The sequence below is a fragment of the Typopeltis vanoorti genome, chromosome 18 (genome assembly GCF_054136105.1).
Source record: "Typopeltis vanoorti isolate ZY-2024b chromosome 18, IOZ_Tvanoo_1.0, whole genome shotgun sequence".
Classification (NCBI taxonomy): domain Eukaryota; kingdom Metazoa; phylum Arthropoda; class Arachnida; order Uropygi; family Thelyphonidae; genus Typopeltis; species Typopeltis vanoorti.
In genome coordinates, this window is record NC_143566.1 from 95,795,292 (window position 1) to 95,817,254 (window position 21,963).

The window sequence follows — 21,963 nt, forward strand, 5'->3', positions numbered from 1 at the left end:
GTCTATAGCAGCACCCAATTGTATATTTAGTTCTGCTAGCCAATCTCACACCAAATGGCCTCAAATGTGCTCTTTTCTCTATCCTGCAATTCAACTTCTATTCTCCTTGGCTGGAGCTCATCAGCTATCATCAACAATACTCCTCCCCCCATTTTATTCTCTCTGTCATTCCTGAACACACTATACCCATCACATTCAATCCCACTAGTTATATCATCTACAGTCAGCCATGTTTCACTAATACCTATAACCTGTGGTCTGGAAGTGCCAACCATGGCCAAAAACTCTTCCTTCTTGTTCCTAATACTCCTAGTATTAGTGTACATGAATTTAAGACCCCCATTAGCCCCAACCATACCTTGATGCCTTATATTAACTATCCCACTCAGATTTGTTGTCCTTATTTGCTCTGGCATATTATATTCATTCTTACATTCAACTGCCTCCATAAGGACTGTATCTCTACTCCCCCCCCCCCCTAACAAATCTAGTTTCCCTGAATTTGCACATCCACTACATTCAGCAACACTTTCTCAAGTCTTCTTACACCGTAACCATTCAAATGCAAGCCATCCATCTTATATAGATCCTTTCGCCCATCAAACTCACTCCACACATCCACAAATTCCACACCACTCGTCATACATAACCCACGCATAAAGTCATTTGCAATTATAGCCCTCCTTTTAAACATTTCACTGTCATACCGTGGCAAAAGACTAATCATTCTAACTCTCTCACTCTTTTCTTTTGCTACCTCAAACAATTCATTCAGGTCTTCTATCATTTCCATTTTATCTCCTTTCAAATCATTCGTACCTGCCACAACAATCATTTCTTTCCTTTTGCTCTCTAATAGATGCAGTTACGTCCTTTATGGTCGCACCAGGTTGGTACGATTTTGTCAACTATATATATATATATCCCTCCATCTCTATTCCTGCCAGAATGTCATCCTCGTTCAACCATGTCTCACTTATACCAACAATTTTTGGGCAAATGAACTCTATCAATGCTACAATTTCATTCCCTTGTTTCAAATATTTCTAGTATTTGTAAACATACACACTGACTCATTTCTGTTTTTATAATAAGGTCCCACTAACCCCACTTCTCGGACATGATTCCTCTATACTCTCCCCTGTCCATTCCTGTCTATCATCACTGAAATTACATCCCTCCCCAGACCTAAATGTCATCCCCCACATCCTTGACTGTCTTAATCTTTTCTTGTGCACTCACCCATATACTCCTGAAACCATCATCTACACTTTTCATGCAGTGTCTCCCTGACCTCCCTTTTCTGTCAACCCTTTTCTCTGTTCAATCTGCCTTCCTTCTCGCTTATTCTCTTCACTAGCACCACTTACTTGCCTATCTTACTTTTCTGCTTCCTCAAGTCTTACATTCACTTCTTCTCTCTTGCAGCAACAGTTTCTCCAACTGACTCACACCAAATCCATTCAAATGTAGCCCATCTCTTTTTATACAGCTCTATCTACTCCTCAAACTCATCCCACACATCACAAAATAAACTCCTTTCTTCTTACACAACTCTTCTAGCATACCACTGATAATCTTCGCTCACCTTCTCAACTCATCCACCATTATTATACCTGGGCAACACACTGACTACCTTACCTACCACACTGTTTTCTTTCACTCTCCTTAACAGCCTCGTGACATCCCTCCTTACATTCCTGTTGTTACCAGTCAAATCATTTGTGGCAACTACCACTACCAACTCTTTTCCTTGCATACTCCTCTTATACAATGCTTCAACTACCCTGCTCATTCTACCTCCCGGAAAACAGCCCTTGTGCGCCTTTTCACTTACCACACCTCTTATCATTGAATCTTCATACAATGCCACTCTCAAATCATTTGCATTTTTCTTTCAATCTTTTGTCCTATTCTTCCTCATCATATTATGTACATTCTTGAATTATAACTGCTTATTTACAACTTAAGTATAGTCACATATGTTGCTCTATATCAATGTTTCCTAAAATTGTATTCAGCAGGATTAATATCAGTCCTAAAAATTATTACAGTTCTTCTGAAAATAAACTTTAAATGTGGCACATGGACTCTTGACAGAAAAAAATCATGCTATAAATAATAAATGAACAAAATGTGTAATATAATAACATGCATATATACAGGGCCGGTGGAAGTGGGCATGCAGAGCATGCGGGCGCCGCTACGATGGTGGCGCCGGGGCATGGGTCATAAGTTCATTTTTAAGAAACAAAATTTTTATCATAAAAACAAAAAAATTCTTAGAATGATCAATATGAAAATAAATAAGGCCGGATACACTGAATAAAATTATTTAAAAAATTGTATATTGCCGGCTGTTTACAATTTTGCAGCGAGAGCAGGCTAAATGCTTGCCTCCAGAATCTAAAGTGAAACAGTGAACGGTTTTTATGCGCAGAAACGAATTTTCGTACAAAACATTTGTTGCTACGTAACCAGTCATATGGTACTACATAATCAGAGTGTTGCCCAGCTAAGACAGTAATGAGATGAGATGGAGAGCAAAGATTGAGAAAGATATGTTAGTGGACATGTGTGAGGAGAAAGGAGTGAAGTTTGTTAAAGTATGGAATGAATTTGAAGCAAATAATTATGGTGTAAATAACTGTTAACTTAATTTCTTTTAGAATCCAGGAAATTATTAAGCTGAAACCAAATAAAAAAATATATATTTATTGAAACTAAATAAAACTATATTATTTATTATTATTATTATTATTAACATCGGATCTCTGTGGAGTCAGAGACTCATCTTGGAGGTATGCAATGTTGCACACAATGCTCATCGAATCGTGCCTTAAATTGACCTGTATAAGGGTGATGAACTGCATTTGAATGGTTTCAGTATGAGTCATTTGGAAAGACTGCTGGAAGAGAGAGTAATGAGTGCAGAGAATTAATCTGAACAAGAAGCAATATGAAAGAGCAAGAGAGTAAGGGATGAGAGATTGAAGTGGTACTTTTGAATAAAGAAGTGGGCAGTATGAGTGTAGAGAATGACAGAACAAGCGTGCAAGACAAAAAGGGAAACAAGAAGATTCAGGGTGAACACGGGAACACAGTGTGAGAAAGACTGATGCACCAGGAGGAAATAAATACGTATGTACACAAAACACACAAAAAAAGGGAAGGGAATGACCTGGGATCTAGGAAAAACAGCTGCACTTCAAGAAGGTTCTGGGATGAATAAGGAGAAAAAAAGAAATGTCTCAAGTATGGAGAAGTCACATCTAATAAGTGGTATCGGTGAAACTTGTGTGAAACTTCACTAGTGATGTATCTCAAGGATCTGTTTTAGGGCCATTGTTGTTTAACCTGCATGTTAATGATATTGGGGACAATTTGGATGGGGATATACAGTTGTTTGCAGATGATGAAAAAGTTAAGACAAACCATGAGGAACAGAGCAGATATTCTGACCTTACAGGAACACTTGAATAGATTGAGTGAATGGGCATAGGAGTAGGAATACCAGTTCAATGTTGCAAAATGCAAAGTTTTAAAATTTGAGAAACAAAGATAGAATGCAGAATTTATGCTTGGTGAGGATATACTGTTGGAGGTGGAGGAACTAAACTAAGAGATCTTGGAATGATGATCGATAATGATCTAAAATATAGAAGACACATTGCCAAAACTGTGAGGTCAATAGAACAAATTCTGGCAATGATGTGGAGGACACTGACTTACAGAAGTAAGAAGATTCCGGTTTCATTGTATAAGGTCTTGATTATGCCACATATGGTCTACAGTGCACAGATTTGTTCACTTGGTTTTTAAAAGGATGAAGAAATATTGGAAAGGGTCCAGAGGCAATTGACTAAGGTAGTTTCTGATCTTTGGCATGTTGAATATGAAGAAAAGTTGAGAAGATGCAGTTTACAGAGTCGAGGAAGAGAGGTGATATGATAGAGATTTACATGTTGGCATGGGGCTAGCGTTGAAGAGGTTTTTCATAAAATGGTAGGAGATGGATTTGAATTAAAGAAATATGGTATATTATACAATACTTCTTTAATTTGCAGTTCTAAAAGAACAGTATAAATTTATGTCCGTTGTATATCATTGGTTTCTGTCCAATCAGGAAGCTGACATTGACACCGGCTGTATCTATTAACTTTTCACCTGCATCGTAAGTTGACAAATGTTCATCACTTCTGTGCCCCTTCCTCTCTGTAAATGGAGGTGGACAAGTTGATTGAGTGAAGTTTTTAAGTTATTTTTGATCTCAATGGTACAGAGTGAACATATTTGGTTTATTATGAAGATTTCAGGGAAGTGATTCAATTTAAGCTAATGTAAGATTTCAAAATTTAAACATTAATTTTGGATTTTAATTTTTATAATTTCATAATCTTCTAATTCTTGCATTTTTACTTTTTCCTGTTGTCATTTTGTGTGCTTCATGTTTGGAGTGCTACTTGTTTATGTTCTATGCAATTTCTTTCCATTCCTCTGTTCTCTTTCCTGTGAAGTCTTTTCCCCCCCCACCCTGCAGTTTATTTTGTTCTGTTTCTGATGAATTCTTTTATTTTTTGCAAATTCTTTTGACCCATTTCTAATGATATCCATTGTCTTGTTTTTGGAAATTTCTTTTTTGTGGTATTTATCCTAATTTCTTTATTACTCACGATTTCCTTTTTTATATTTTTTGCAACTCCCTTGTGTTATAACTTCCTTTATTTCTCTCGACTTCTGTTCTACTTCAAGCAGTTTCCTTTGTTATATTGTTTGGGATTTCTTTTGGGTAATCTTATGATGTCTTCGATTTAAAATATCCTTTCTCATGTGCTTTACAAAATTTTTTCTGATTTTTTCCTTGCATATATCTTTTATTTCTCACAATTACTTCTGTTCTATTTCTGATGATTTTCTTTGTTCTGTTTCACATGCTTTTCTGTGTTATATGTTTAGAAATTTCTTTTCTGTTAATATGTTATTGAGCATAGCACAGGAATGTAGCATTGCAACACGGGGCTTACAGATAAGACTTTTTATTTTGGTAAATATCAGTAACTTCAGTAATAATAATAATTATTATTATACAGGTATCTCTGTGGAGTCAAAGGACTCATTGCAGGAGACCCATGCTAACAATATCTCTTACCTCCCTTTAAATGTATTCACAATCAAGGCACTCACAACTACCTCTGGCAATAATTCCACTCTTCAAGCAAAAATGTAGTCAATCTACACTTACTACAAATACTCTTAGAAAACTTACAAAAGTGACCCCCTATCATTAGTCATGTATTGAAAAAATTTATTTTTTGTCAATCTTACAGAGTTCCTTCAGTAACATATGTTACTATAATGTCTACCTTTCTTGCATGTGAACTAAACTGCAATCACACACTATCAATCTCCTAATAGGGAGCATTCCACAGCCGTGTCACTCATCTCCAAATCCACCACTTCCTAGTTCCCCAAGAAATCCATATGACCAAAGCTGAGCATAATAGTCAAAATGTGGCCAAATCTCTGATACAGAGGGATAACAACCTCCTGACAATTAATCCTCTCCAAAAACTCATGGAATCCCTCAGATTACTCAACAGTGAGTGACCTGAAGGATCATTTAACTCAGTGGTAGTTTCACTCAGTGACAGGCCCACCCCGCCTCCAAGAACTCTCAGTGATGGTTCTTCCCAATGGTAGGCTCACCCCATCACTGAGTAGAGCCACTCATATCTTAGGGAAGCAACCACTTCAGCACAAAAGCACATCAGTGGGAGCCAGACCTAGAAGTGATACCAAGGTTGAAGTAATGCAAAAGTCATATTTCCTATTACAAGTAGTCAAAAGGTGTCACACGTTATTACTGAAATATACTGGATTAGAGATAGATGTTGAAAGTTTTTTCACTTTGCTATACTCCAAATTAAAGATGTCAAGAAATTATATTCTTGTTTCATCCTTTATCCAAGTGTAAGCAAACGAAGTTTGCGCATGAAGTCACTTCATGACTGGGCCACTTGTATAGAGGCTAATGACTTCACATCAACTGCCTTAGTATTCCATAAAGCAAAGCACATATCCTTATGGACTACTTTTGACTACTTGTATGTGGAAATATGGCTTTTGCATTACTTTAACCTTGGCATCACTTCTGGGTCTGGCTCCTGCCGATGAAACCTCAATAAAGGTCAAAACCAGTCTGGATAGTGGCCCTTCCCATAATGCTTAGGATTATACATATCTATAAGGATATATGCTTTGCATTATGGGATACTAAGGAAACTGATGTCAAGTCATTAACCTCTATATAGAAGTAGTCCAGTCACGAAGTGACTTCACGTGCAAACTTTGTTTGCTTATGGTTGGATAAAGGATGAAACAAAGAATATAATTTCCTGGCATCTTTAACGTATAGTATAATCAAATGAAAAAATTTTCAGCTTCCTATCCATTGATTCCTGAATTTTGCCTTTAACCAACTTTTCCAATAATCAATAGCCCTGAGATGCTAATTTGTCTCTAGTTTGCTGCTCCTGTCTTGGATCCACCTTTATTTAATGAAACTATCTTACCTTCTTTCTGCTGTCTTTTAATCTTCCCAGAGCTGAGACCAATTAAACAACTACCTGAGAGGCACTGCAAGGTCTCTTTCACATTCTCACAGCACATGGGCCTACATGCAGTACATGCCCACTGCTGTATTTGCATTGACATTTTTCATTATGCTGAGAAGTAGTCCACCTAAATTCTCAGATCAGCATCTGCAAAGTCTCCAAACTCAATGATAAATCCTTGAAAAGTGATCACTTAGTAGCTCAACTATTTCTTCTGTTTTTATTAGTTTCCTAACATCAGTAAAGTTATCCTTCCATAATCATTTGTCCTCTTTCTTGTTACATAGTGAAAAAACCTTGAAATCAGCTTAGCAAATTTTCTCTCATAATGTGATATGGCCTTCCTTACTATACTCAATCAGTTACCCTTCTTGCCTGCACTTTGTATTTCTCATGAGCGATCACCTTTTTCTTTACATTCCCTACACAATGTTTTCTTTTACTGCAGCTCTTGCTTTATATCGCTGCTCATCCATTTAACTCCTATTCACTTATCCTCTTGACTCTGTATTCATTTCTGATACTGTCTCTCTTGAATAGTTCCCGACTACTTCCCAGGCACTACTGACATTCTTTTCTTGTAGCTTTTTAAGAGATGGAACTGCTCTAAGCTGCCATCTTAGTCTGTCGTAATCATCAGCTTTATGGCTCACACATACACCCTTTCTTGACTGAGAATTCCACTTGTTGAGCAACCTCAAAGGGCAAGATTTATGGTAACTTTTCCCGATCGAAGAGTTGCTACTGTGATTATGGATAGATCATCTGATGCTATTACCAGATCCAACACTCTCAGACTCTGGTTCCCTTCATCACATGCTGTTTCAGGTAATCATCCCTTGGTAACTGTATAAATTCTCTTTCCATCTTGCTATGTGCTCTCTCCTCTTTCCAATCTATATGTTCCCATACTTGAAATCTCCATGATAACTGCTCAGCCTACATGTGCTAATCTGCTGATGCATGGCATCCACATCTTACTCTGGACCCCAAGCCTATAGCAGCAGCAACCATCAATATATTTGGTTATATTAGCCACTATCTCACACCAGACAGCTGCAAATGAGCCATTTCCTTTGGATATAAAATCCTTCTTAACTTCTATTTTTGTTGATTGAAGTTCTTCAGCTATCATCAGTAGTGCTCAACTCATGCCCTATTTCCTCTATCTTCTCTGAAAATACAAAATCTCTCACATTACATTCCTGTAACCACATCAATCTCTGTCAATCAAGTCTTGCTGATGCCAATAATTTTTCAAGTCGAGCAGACCAATGCCAAAACTTCTCCCCTTTATTCATGATACTTCTGGCATCATGTACATGCATTTCAACATCCCTCTAGGTCCACAGTTATACTGGTATAATGTAATTACCAACCATTCAGATTTGAAAACTGGAAAACTGCACCCTGTGTTTACTGTCATTTCTGCATGCACACTCATTTGTCATATGGATGGATAGAAATGTGCTTGATTGCATCCCCCTAATATCTCTAGTTTCCCTGATTTTGCACTTACAATCTCTCACTAAACCACACTTTCTCCAAACAATAACTAATAACCAAAATCAAATGCATTCCATCAGGTATATAAGACCTTTTGTCCATTATATTCTCTTCATATATCCATAAACTGCACACCATTCCTCATGCATGATCTTCTCATTGACTTATTAGCAATCATGATCCTCTCACACAAAGGCAGCAGACACAGTATTTACTTACTTTCTTACTCTCTTCATTTTCACTTCTCTGAACAACTCTTTCATTTCCTCTCTCAGTGCATATTTCTCACTTTTCAAATCATCTGTGCCTATCAAAACAAATCCACTCTTTCACTTCTTCCTTCTGTAAAATGGCAGTTTCACTAACATTCTTGATGTTCACATCCTGGTTTCATCAAGTTCACATTAACTAAACCGCTTATTATTATTGTATGGATCTCCATACAATATCTTCTACTTACCCACACATTCTCTTTTTCTTTCATTTACCCTCCTGCTGTGTACATAACAATCGTTTCTCCAGTCGCTCAACTTTGTGTTTTTTTGTGTTTACTTTCAGCCACTTCTTTCATACTCGTATTCATATTTTGTACAATATCATTCACTCCTTCCACTACATTCTCTACAACAATATCACTGTCTTGCTTACATTACATCATTATTCTGCTTTGACATGACTTGTATTTACTTATGAAACATTTCCGAGACTCTCTCTCTCTCCCCACTCTTGCTTTCATTCCACAAACTGTTAACTCTCAGTAATAAATACATTGAACACATACAACATCACACTAAATCCCCTATATAAACATTACTGAGTATTGAAGTTTTGCCCACCATTTTTCTTGTACACACTGCTATCACGAAGATTGCATTTTAAATGATACTGCATAATAAGATTCACAATTAAAGAGACACACTCAAATACAAGGCCAAAAATAAAGAAAATATCTCCACTAATCATTATTTACTGAAGACATATCTTAACAACATATGTAGCACTGCTATTACAAAAGGACCATTATTGGTACTGTTTTATTTATTTTATGCTGTGTAATTGAGTGTCCGTGTTTATTTATGAATTTTAATATGCAATATTGTTCAAAAAGTGTTTTACATGGTGCCAATGCATACAGTGATAATGGTGGTTAAGGCTTCCTTATTCACTGAGTTTAGCATGAGGGTATTTTGAACGATGCAGCATATATTCAGCCACATAGCCAAGAGTGAATGGTTATGAAATGAAAGCAAGAGAGAGAGGGAGAGAGAGAGAGTGCCAGAAATGTTCTGTGTACAAGTGCAAGAAATGCTAGTCATGTCAAAAGCAGAGGAATGAAGTAATTAATATTAATTAATTAATCGAAGTGTTGTAGAGAATATAGTGGAAAGAGTGAATCTTGGAGAGGACACTAGAATTGTCCTTAAAAGCAGCTGTCATACACACGTTGTTCAGATAAGTCCTTATTTTCAGTAAATATTGGTGTTATTTTTAAACATTAATGGTGGTATTTTATTTATTTTTTTTGACTGTATTGTTTAATACAAACTATTATTATGCAATATTGTTTCAAGCGTGTTCTATATTTATAGTCTGCACAGTTAGCCTAGTGGTTATGTGCTTCGCAACCATATGCCTGGGAAAGGAGTGTCCTGGGTTCGATTCTTGTCGCCAATGTGAGGAGCTTAAGGATCTTTCTCAGACATAGCCAAGTTAGCCGGTCTTGGGTGTGGACAGCAGGGTTTTTCTCTCCAGTTTATCTGGGGTTTTTCCTCCCGCAAGCAGGCAAACCGGCCCCGTGAACACACGGATTACAGTCAGGAATACTTAAGACCCAGCCATAGGCCTGATTTGTCAGGCCTATGCCGGTCCTGGATAAAATTTGGGGGGACTGAGATGGTGCCGTACTTCTCCGTAAAAGGGGCCTCACGGCCATTATATCATCATATGAATAAATAAAAATCTATATTTATAGCACCAATACATACAAGAAAAATGGTGGTCAAGACATTGGTGTTTTGCAGGATTAAGTGCAATATAGCATGTCTTTAACGTATTCATTGCCTGAGTGAATGATTTGTGGTACAAGAGTGAGAATGAAGAGAATCTGTGTCAGAAATGTTTCATGAGCAAATGCAAGAAATGTTAGTCATGTCAGGAGTGGAAGAATGAATTGACTGATATTAATGATAAAGCAGGAAGTGTTGTAGACAATGTAGCAAAGGCAGTGAGTGACAGTGTCCAAAATACAAATAAGAGTTTGAAGGAAGGAAGAAAGTAATAATGTGGATAACGAGATGCCAGTACAGAAAGAAATAGGCATGCTTACATGACATGCTCACAGGACAAAATAAGAGCTCAAGCAACCAGAGAAATGATTGGCATGTGGTACAGTAGAAGGGAGAAAAAAACAAAGGGTAAATGAGAAAAGCATAAAGTGCAAGAAACTGGGAGAAAAAGAGAAAGTACTGTATGGGGTATTTGATGATAAGAGGTCTTCTTAAATGAGAAAGTGATGAAAGCACATTTCCTAGGTGCAAAGATCAATGATGCTAATGAAGCTGTCAATTTGCAGAAGGAATTTATTAGTTGTTAGTTGGCAACATCAAATGATTTGAAAGGGGAGAAATATGCAATGACAGAAGATATGAAAGAGCTGTTGGAAGAAGCAAAAATGAAGAGTAAGAAAGTAAAGATTGTGAGTCTGCTGCTTCAGTATAATAGGACAGAATTGAGAAGAAGGACTAATGAGTCAATGAGAAGATTGTGCAGGAGGAATGCCATGCATAGATGTATGGACTGAATATATGTCAGACAAAAGTACTTATTTATTACTGATGGACTGCATTTGAATGGTTTTGGAGTAAGATGTCTGGAAAGAGTGTTGTTCAGTGAGACATTAGAAGTGCAAAATCTGCCTGAAAAACTAAATACTAGGTGGAGGGGATGCACTGGGGTGTAGATTCACTCCCCCCCCAGCCAAATGAGTGGTGCATATGTGTGGAAATGACTGTGCAATGCCAATCAGGGTTCAAATCAGAATGGGTACGTAATGACTTTATGCTAGGATAACTGTGAGTCTGAGGGATATTTAAATGCATGTACACAAATGGCAGAAGTATCAGAAATAAAGGAGAGGATTTTGGGGCATTAGCCAGCTCAACTCGGCCAAAAATTATAGGTATCAGAGAAAGATGTAGTTGACAGAAAATGATATAGTTAAAGATAGAGTATAAAGCATATTGTATTTTCAGGGAGTATAGCACAGTAAATAGAGCATTACAGATAATAGCTGAAAAGCTTCCACCAAAATAGAAGTTAAGAAGGAGGATTTTAGGTCTGGAGGAGATGGTACATTTGAGGCTATCTAATGCAACATAGAGGTAGGACAAAATATATTGCTGGCTGCTGCTATAGATCATGGGGCCTAAAGGAGGATGTGGCTATGCATTGACAGATTAGTACAATGAGTGCATGCTGAGCAATTATTATGGGGGACTTTAAGTACAGGGACATAGAGTGAATGAAGGGAAAAAAGGGGGCAACAGGTAAGACAGAAGTGGAATTTATATAGTTACTGAAGGATAATTACCTGAAACAGATAAGTTAAGTGATAAGTTAAGTGGATGAGTAGAGATATAGCTGATAAAAAAAAGTGCAGCTAATATAAAGAAAAGATGATCAACATACTCATGAGCAGCACAAAGTGCAGGCAAGAAGGATGACTAACATAGCAAGAAAGGCAAAATTAGACAGATTATGAGAAAAAAATTAGCTAAGCAGGTCAAATTAAATACAAAAGTGTTGCTATGTAGTGAATAGAAGGTGATTATGGAAGGAAAACTTTAATCAGCACTTATGGTAGGAAGGTGAAAGAAGCAGAAGAAACAGTTGAGTTACTAACCAATTTCTTCACAAGGGTGTTTATTCTAGGAGCAAATTTTGCAGTTGCAGATATGACAGAGATTGATGAGAGAATTGAGGTAGACACTGGAGATCCTCACAATATTGAAAAATATCAACATGGATATAGCAGTGGAAGTAGATGGCACATCAGCCCATGCTGATATGCAAATCTGAAAGAGAACTGGCAGTGTCTCTGACAAAGTTGTTTAATCTAAGTCTCAGGATAGTGGGGGTGGCTGAAAGACAGACACCAGAGAGTACAGGGTGTTTCAAATAAAAGTACCCTTATTCAGAGCAATCCTAGAGGAAAGCCAGCAGATGAAATACTCTCAAACTTGATACCCATAACCAGATTGTGTGGAAGAGATTTGACAATAAAAAAAAATTGTTCAAAAATTGACTGATAGGAGACATATGGAGCTGTGAATGAGAAAAGATAATGAATTTTGCATACCACAAGCTGTAAAGGAGTGAGACAAGCGAGGAGATAGGTGAGAATCAACCTTGGAACAGCCTATGGGGTGATGTAACTCATTTTCATGTTTTGTAGAACAGCAAACACTCAGAACTGTCATATCTGGGCTACAGAGAACGTCTGTGCATTTCAACAAGTTCCCTTACATTTGCTAAAAGTCACAGTATGAATAGAATTTATGGCCAAGTTTGTTATTGAGTCATTTTGCTTCAAAGAAATCCATCAAACTGAACCTGTGACTTGAATGGTCACAGCTGTGCATTATCAGAACATGCTGAACAGTTTCATCATCCTGCAAATGCAACAAAGAGGGTGCCTGAACATAATAGTGTTGCTGCAAGGTGGAGCACCTCCCCACATAGGATATGAAGTTTAACAATTATTACATCAATATTTTAGAGGACAGAGTAATCTGCCTATGAAATTTTCTATGAAATATATTCATAGAAATGAACATGTTCCCATGTTCACTAGACCTTAACCCCTGCAAACTCTGACTTGGAGTTACCTCAAAAAGCATAGTGTATCAGAGCAAAGTTCTTCACCTGGCAGATTTGAAAGACAAAATTACACATCATGTGCAAAACCTTTAGACAAATCAGTTGCATTTCATTGTAAACAATGCTGTATGGTAGTATCAGCTACTGGTTCTGCACAAAAGCCAACACATTGGATGTCACCTCCATCGATCATCTGGATCTCTGTGACATCTCCTTCCAGCATGTCAGCTCTATGTAATATGTTTTTTGTATCACACTGCTTTATGAAATGAGCAAAATAAACAACACTGAATAACTTTTTTTGTCGTTGACTCTGAATCATTTCATAATCACAATACCATCTGGCTCGCATCAAGTTCTCTCTTACAGATTACTCTGAATAGAGATACTTTAATTTGAAACACCCTGTAGTATACTGTGGAGTGAAATCTAGGAGAATGAGGAAGACCAATGGAGTGCTTCATAGCTCTGTATACAGATAAATGTGATGTAAATATCCTGCAATGTAAATAAATTGGTATTGTAGGCAAAGAATAATAGTAGCAGTCAATTTAATGTTACAAAATGTAAGATTATGCACTTTGGGATGAAAAGATCACATACTGTGTGTCACAATGATGGTGCAAGATTGCAGGAAATAGATGAGGTTAGGGATTTGAGGATAATAATGGTGGATAGAGAGCTGAAGTTCAGAGAGCATATTGCAAAAGTTGGCAAAATAGCTCAAAGGATTACTTGGAAATAGGGATAAGGAGATTATTATCTCTTCTTATAAGGTTATGATATGCAAGAGAATTAGTTAATTGCACATATTTGGTTACTGATTTCTTGGGAATAAATAGGTAGTGATGGAGCGGATCCAGAGGGAGTATCAAAACTGGTGATGATAGAAACTTATAAGTTACTAAAAGGGCTCTATAAGACTGACAAAAGAAATTTTTCAATATGTGATGAAGAGGAGAGAGAACTAGAATCACCTGAAGAGTGAAGTGCTGTTAGTAAGAGTGTGCAGACTAGACTTTTTTTCCTCACAGTTTGGTTTAATGGAATGACTATATCAGAAAAGTAGTCGACAAGAGAAAAGGCATGCACTAACTTTTTTTTTTTTTTTTGATTCTACAAATGCATTTGACAGGGTGACACATGACAAGTTGATATTTAAGTTGAAATGTATGGGCTTAGATGTTAGGTTAGTAAAATGGATTGAAAATTGGCAGGCTGATAAATATCAGAGTTGTGTGCAGGACAGTATCGAGCAAAGTTCTAAAATGCTCAGCACTAGAACAATTACTGTTTAATCTTTATATGAATAATACTGTCAATGGATTGTAAGGGGAATATTTAGTTGTTTGCAGATGATGTGAAGCTAGAGAGGGTTATTAGTGATAATGCCAATGTGGCCCTTCAGGAGGATTTGAATAAGCAGAGGATAAGTGAGCAAATGAACTGGGGTACCAGTTTAATGCAAATTAAATAAGGCATTCCAATTTTGGATCCATAGATGGAAAACTGCATATATTCTTATTGGAACTGTACTACAGGAAATAGATGAGGCAAGGGATTTTTGCTTGACTATTAACAGAAAAAATCTTAAGTTTAGGAGACATATCATGAAAGTAATCCAGAAGACTGCTGCAAATGAGAAGATATTGACCAGCATGGATTAAATGGTGGAGACAGAGAGTTGTAGAGTAGGGTGCTCTCCCTCAATGAGTTCTTGGAGGTGTCACATAATAATAATCCTCCTCCTCCTCCTATTTTTTCTTAGGCCCTAGTGGCCCATTATGTTCATATTAGGCATGGCCTATTATGATTTGAAACCACAACTGCTTCGAGGATAAGGTGGTTAGCCCTATGCCTCCCAGTGTGTCCTATGTCTGTAGATACGTGTGTTCATGGGGCCAATTTGCCTGTTCTGGGAGGAAAAATGCGAGTTTCCAGGTGAAAAAATCCTCTACCTCCGTATGAGACTGGATAACTCACCTTTAGTCAAAAGAGACCAGATAAAGGTTCCTCATGCCACTGACAGGAATCGAACCCAGGTCTTTCTGACCAAAGGGCTTTGTCTATCTATACTGACTGAGCTACAGAGGCTCACATAATAATAATAATAATAATAATAGATAAAGGAGTGGTAATCCATTGTATAAAAACTAATCGGACTGCATCTGGATTACTGTGCTCAGATCTGGTCAACAAGATTTGAAGGGAATGAAGTAACTTTGGAGAGGTTACAAAGGCAGATAATGAAAATGATGTTAGCACATATGGTACAACGATGGGAATGAACAAAGACAACAGACCATTCCTGAAAGTAGCAAAAGGAAGTGGTAAATATGAGGTTGAGAAGTGGCATTTTTTTTGCTTGGAGGATGTTGGGTCACATAATACATGCCTGATGGAGTGTTGAGAGTTATTATGAACAAAGTTTAAGGAATTATGATTGATCTTGTGTTGTCTAAGATAGGCTTCCTAAAATGAGTCTTGTGACTCCATGAAGGTTCATGATAATAATAATAATAGAGTTTGGGCTCATTTTCAAATATCTAAAAATCACCATTTTATTTTCTCTTTTGATTTTTTTATAGGCAGAAAGATGTCGTATTACTTGCAAATTTAAGAGTGATTTACAAAATTCAACTTATTAATTTGAAAAGAATATGAAAAGAAAATTAGTAAGCTATGCTTACCTACATGTAGGCATAATACTATTCAATGATTCTGTTCTTAGGCTATCATCAACTAAAGATTTTGATATGTAACTATGAGCAGAAGCATCAGAAACAAGAAAACTGTTTCCATCATAATTCACAAGTTTCATGTGATCATTTTCATATTTATTAGTTGTACTTTTCTTCAATAAGTGGGGAGAGAGCTTTGAAACACGGTTTCCATCTTGTTTTTCTACAAAATACATGCTGATTTATACCATAGTATTTACAAAATATTTATAAACTGTAATTACAATGTGTAAATAGAATTATTCGATTTTCATAGACAGAGAAAAAAAAATTTTTTCTTTTTGAAGTGAAATTAAATTGGTTATATAGAATGAAAATATGAGAAACAGAAATTGCAAATTTTCAAGAATAGCATACATATGTAAAATTATTCAAGCTATTACTATTGATATCCAGTTAAAAATTTCTTTTAACCTACCAAGAATATTGCATGAAAGGAAAGTCAAAAGTTCTGACTGAATTTCATAACTTGATAATTATGAAAATAGCAATTGTTTATAATAAATTTCAGTCTTCTAATATATTAATTTATAATGTTAACTACAAGAATAGCAGGTTGCACGCCTTCATCGAGTCTGAACAATTCAGAGAAGATGCATACTACCCATTATTCACACAATGCCTACCATAACTCTTCTTAAACTCATTCACTGACAAAACACAACCACCTCTGCAGGAATTCCACTTATTCACCACTCTCCAAGCAAAAAAATAAAATACTTGCTTAAGCACATTTTGACAACTTCCATAAAAGAATCCTTCTTGCATCTAGTCTTGTCATGCATTTAAAAATATCTTCTACAGCAATCCTATAAAATCCTTTTAGTAGAGTATATGTTTCTATTATATCTGTTCTTTTCTACCACTTACCTAAACTCTGTAATTCACACAATCTCAATCCTCCTTACAGTACATTCCACAGACCCCACACTGATCACTTGTTCTAAATCACTTTTTTACTCCAAGAAACTCATGTGATCAAATGTGTGTGCAGTAGTTCAGCTGTTGCCATATCAAAACCTAATAAACATGGCTAATAATCTCTTTACTTCTAGCTGTCTATGTTTCTTCAACACTGAAGTGATTCTTTCAGTTAAATTATACTAGACACGAAATTCTATTCTTGTTTTAATCCTTTACCAAACATAAGCAAAGAAAGTTTGCTTGCCAGATAAGCTGTTTAGAATGGGTAGAAACTTTTGCCTAGTATTTAAGAGCAATCAGCCTTCAGAACACATGCAATTTACAGACAAAAAATACTGTTGGTGGTGGTGGGCAGTAGATGGAATGGCATAGATGATGATGGTAATAGCAGTTCAGTGTAGTGGGTGGATAAAATGGTGGAGACAGAGAGTTGTAGAGTAGGTGCCTTCCCTCAATGAGTCTTTGGACTCTTTAGAGGTGTCATGAAATAATAATAATAATAATAATAACAACATGATGATGTAAGAAGATGCAGATACTGGGAGTCTCAGCCTTGCAGTGAAGTTGCAAGTTCTTGATGAACCATGGGGCATCAAATACCAAGCATAAACATTTGTTCTGAACAGATTCAAGTTTCTGGATGTTGGAAGTTAATGTGGGAGTCCAGGCTGATGATTCATATGTCAGGATTGGTTTGTAGCTGATTTGTAAAGGAGCAGTTTATTTGCTGCGCTTAACTGACTATGATGGTTAATCAATGGATAGAGTTGGGCAATTACTTTACTGGTTTTGGAGTAGACACAAGTAGTATGGGATTCAAAACTAAACCCTTTATCACACTATTCCCAGGTATTTAGCTTCTAGTTACCATGGAATGGGAGTATTATCAAACATAAGCACTGTACCAATGGAAATGCTCGTCTTCTCCTAAATAAAACTGCAAGACTTTCATTCTCATTAACATCTACTGAAAACAGCTACAATGGCTTTCATAAATTAAGGAACAAAGAGAAAAATTGCAATAACTTGGGTGGAAAAGGAAAAAAACATATGAAAGTCAAGTATGTTATGTAAAAAGTGATGTTGAATCTGAGTGGTGCTGTCAATGGTATATGCAAATGAGCAACAGTGTAAACCCAAGCATTTTGAAATAGTTTTCCATTTGGCATCTGTAATGAAAACAAGTCATTTTATGATAGCAAAATTCTTGGACATCGATCATTTAATTGAATCAGTTAAATGATTGATGCAAGGCATCATTTAACTGATGAATTCAGGTGACAAGCCATCGTAAGACTAGAGGCTAGTCAAAGTCAGGTGGAAGTAGCCAGATGGTTGCATGTGTGGTTCCAATCAATTTCAATAGTGACAAACAGCATCCCAAAGGAAGTGAAGGAAGGCCACTGGCTACAACCACAGTGGGTGATATCTCAGATTATCTGTTCACCGAAACAGGAGTACTACCTTGAATCAGCTATGATCTAATTTTACATTATTATTATTATTATGAGCAACTCCAAGTAGTCCATAGATTCATTGAAGGAGGCCCTAAACATCATGTCAAGAACTATTCAGAATTTCCATAGTATCTCTCATACTTTGCTTTGAACTCATTCACAGTCATGGCACCCACAACGGACTCTTGCAACCTATTCCACTCATTCACCATTCTCCAAGCAATAAATCTAGTTCTAACACCCTAGCTAACTACACTCTTATTCAGTCTCCATGGATGGCCCTTAGTTCTCCCACCACCACACTTGTTCTGAAAAATTTCCTCTCAATTAATCTTGTAAAAACCCATACATTGGCTACAGGAACATTGGCATCTGCTTCTACTCTATGTAGAAGATCTCATGATGGTAGTCTGTACATTAGGTTACTGATAGTTTACATGGCCCTAGCCCCACATCGTAGGAGAGAATGTTTGAAATGAGCCAGGCTCCATGTCAACTGGAACCAAGACCAATGGGAGTCAATACTGTTTACAGAAAAGTCCCAATTTGTTCTACAAAAAATCCATACCAGGCATGCTTGAAATATGAGAGAAGAACTAGGGACATGTTATCATCCCACTAATAACTGTGAAAGGGACACTGGAGATAGTGTGATGGTTTGGGGAGGCATTTTGTTGAGTGGATGCACTGATCTGTATGCTTCCTGGTGGAAAACAATCCTACAACTTATAGAGATGAGGTCCTAGACCCCTTATGTTCATCTGCATGTCAGTGCAATAGGGAAGAGATCTTTCCTAAAAGATGATAATCCTTGTCCTCATCAAGCGAAGTGCATGGACCAATATCTTCAAGAAGAGACTATTATGCATGTGGACTGGCCAGAACAGGTCTCCTGACCTTAATCCTATTAAGCATGTCAGGAATGCCCTAGGTACACATGTTGCTGCTCTCAACCCCCTCCCCCACATAAACAAAAAAATCCTGAAGTACTTAGAAGAGCTTTGTAGCAGCAATTGTTGTTTTTAGTGTTGCAAGCACTATTGCTGTGAGAGTGACCACATTCCTTATTAAGGCACTTTAACAATCTAATTTCAACCTCTTGTTTTTTGACTATTGTCTTTATATACTCATTTGTTATTGAAATAAACTATGTATTTATAATTTTTGTGGGTGTTTCTTTCATATCTCATATCATACTGCTCTTCACTGAATTGCATAAATATTCATTATACAGTTTTTGAGTTATCATGATTTTTCTATTTGCTCCTTAAATTTATGGAAATAAGTGCAGCTGTGGACTGATCAATCAAGTAGGTATTCCAGCATCATCTGTATAAAATGCCATGATAGATAATTGAGATTGTAAGGGGAATGTTAACCATGTAAATGTGACTAGTAGAAGAACAAAAGGAGTCTTATGGAATACTAGATATAATTCCACATACAGATATGTGGCCTTGTAATTTAACTTGGAATTTTCTGCCATTTAGGTAGGACCTAATAAACTGAATTAAGTGATTGGAAAATGAGTTGCTAAAAATGTACACAGAAGGCTATTATGCCCAACTTTATCAAAAGCTTTGGCTACGTTGAGAAAAATGGCACATGTATGCTGTTAGCAATTGAATCCCACTGTGATGTACTCAACAATTCTTTGGATTTGCAGTACTGTGCAATGACCTGAAACCAAACTAAGATGTTAGCTTTGTCTGATACTATTTACAATCATTAGGATCACTTTCTCAAATATTTTCTCAAGACAAAAAACGAGACTAACAGGATAGTATTCTAAAGATATTGGAAAGCTTTTCCTTGTTTGCTTTCCTTTGGTGTACCTACATACATGTGCATATCATATCCCTGTGCCTATAAAAATGCCTTCGTGTAAAGCAAAACATTAGCAATAGTTGAACATAAAGGTATTTAATTATTACCACAAGAGGTGTTTCTTCCGTGAAGAAAAAACATGAGTGTTAATCAATTTGTAAGCATACCATTCAATTTAGCTATTCAATTTCTATTCTCAGAAACTGGGCACATAGTTAACCACTGACCATCATAATAAATAGCAAGCTATGGCACTTTTTTGTTACAGTTCCCTTAAATTTGCAAGATTATTTATAGAATCTTGTAAGCCCATTTTCTACCAATCCACAAGATTCTGTGTAAATTTCTTGCACTTGGGAGATAATCATCCAAAAGCATAGCATAGTATGTTAATTAATTAATAGGCCAATTCTTAACAATTAATTATATATATCTATTTTTTTTTCTGGGAAAGAGGGAAACAAGTGAGAGAGAGACATTAGTTATGGAAATAATTTTTAAATTTTCAGCAGACTGGTGTTATGACTGAGAAATATTAGCTTTAAAGGAATCCTAACATACTTCTCAGTATGTCCTCATTTGCATAATTCTGTATAAATTTAAAGCTTGTGAGTCATTCAAGATACAGGCAATGATATAGTTACAGGGATAGAATGCAAGGGGTATTGTATTTTCAGAGAAGACAGAAGGAATAGGACAGGTGTGTGTGTGTGTGTGTGTGTGTGTGTGTGTGTGTGTGTGTGTGTGTGTGTGTGTGTGTGTGTGTGTGTGTGTGTGTGTGTGTGTGTTGCTGATGATGATAGCTGAATAACTTCAACCAATAAAAATAGAAGTTAAAGAGGATTTTAGGTCTGAGGGAACCAGTTCATTTGAGGATATCTAGTATGAGACAGTGGCTCATAGGACAAAATATATTGTTTGATTGCTGTTATAGACCTAGAAGTCCACAGGAAGATGTGGATTCATATTCCACATCATCAGAAGATTAACACAAGTGTAGGCCACACAATTATTATGAGAGACTTCAACTATGGAAACATAGATTGGAGAAAGAAAGGAATGCAGGGCAAGATGAAAATGGAATTTATACAATTATTAAGGGATACCTGAAATGGCATGTCATGGAGGTGACTAGAGGTGAGAGTGCTGGACCTGGTAATAGTATCTGAAGATGTTTAGAAGGTTATCCTTGCTCCACCAAATAACAGTAAGATCAGAGTTTAAGGCATTGGCTAAGGAAATCCTATATATATATATAATGTTAAAGATACCAAGCTATTTTAAACCTGGTTTTACTCCATTTCCCAAGTAAGCAAACAGACAAACAAGTCAAGTTTGCGCTTGCAAGTGTTGCAAGTCTAGCTGACCCTGCACTACGTGCAGGGTCAGCTAGACTTGCAACACTTGCAGGCGCAAACTTTATTTGTTTGTCTGTTTGCTTACTTGGGAAATGGAGTAAAACCAGGTTTAAAATAGCTTGGTATCTTTAACATTTATTATACCAAAGGTAAAATACTTTCTACACACACACACACACACACACACACACACACACACACACACACACACACACACACACACACACACACACACACACACACACACATATATTATAATATATAAAATTTTATATATATATAGATATATAAAATTTATCCTATGGATAGACTTGAGGCCAGTGCAAAAAAGTGTCACTAATGTATAGGAGGAAAAGAATGGGTGAAAATACAACATTCCAGGATATTCAAACTGTGGTGGTGAAATCTGAGGAGAGGACGCTATCTACCAGGATGAATAAACAGCCAGAGAGGATGATGGCAACACAAATATATAGTATCTCAGATCAACCTGAGAACTGTATGCAGCTCTTTATCATGGAATTGAAAAAGAAGCCAAACTATAAGATGATAGTCTGCTTAGAGTAAGCTCGACTTCTGTGAAAAATGTTAAATGCAATGGTGTAAGTTTTTTCAAACCCATTTAGTTGATTAGAAGAATATTAAATTATTATATATA

At 36.5% G+C, this 21,963-nt stretch overlaps 1 protein-coding gene across 3 annotated transcripts in view; it reads right to left on the bottom strand.

Moving 5' to 3' along the window:
* The window catches only part of LOC150096963 (VPS9 domain-containing protein 1-like), a 453,159-nt gene that overhangs the window by 308,293 nt on the left and 122,903 nt on the right, over nucleotides 1-21,963 (bottom strand). For all 3 annotated transcript variants that reach the window (XM_090408053.1, XM_090408054.1, XM_090408055.1), the window contains one exon: nucleotides 15,689-15,902. In XM_090408053.1, coding sequence (XP_090264179.1) covers nucleotides 15,689-15,902 — 214 coding nt within the window. The remainder of the gene's footprint in view (nucleotides 1-15,688; nucleotides 15,903-21,963) is intronic.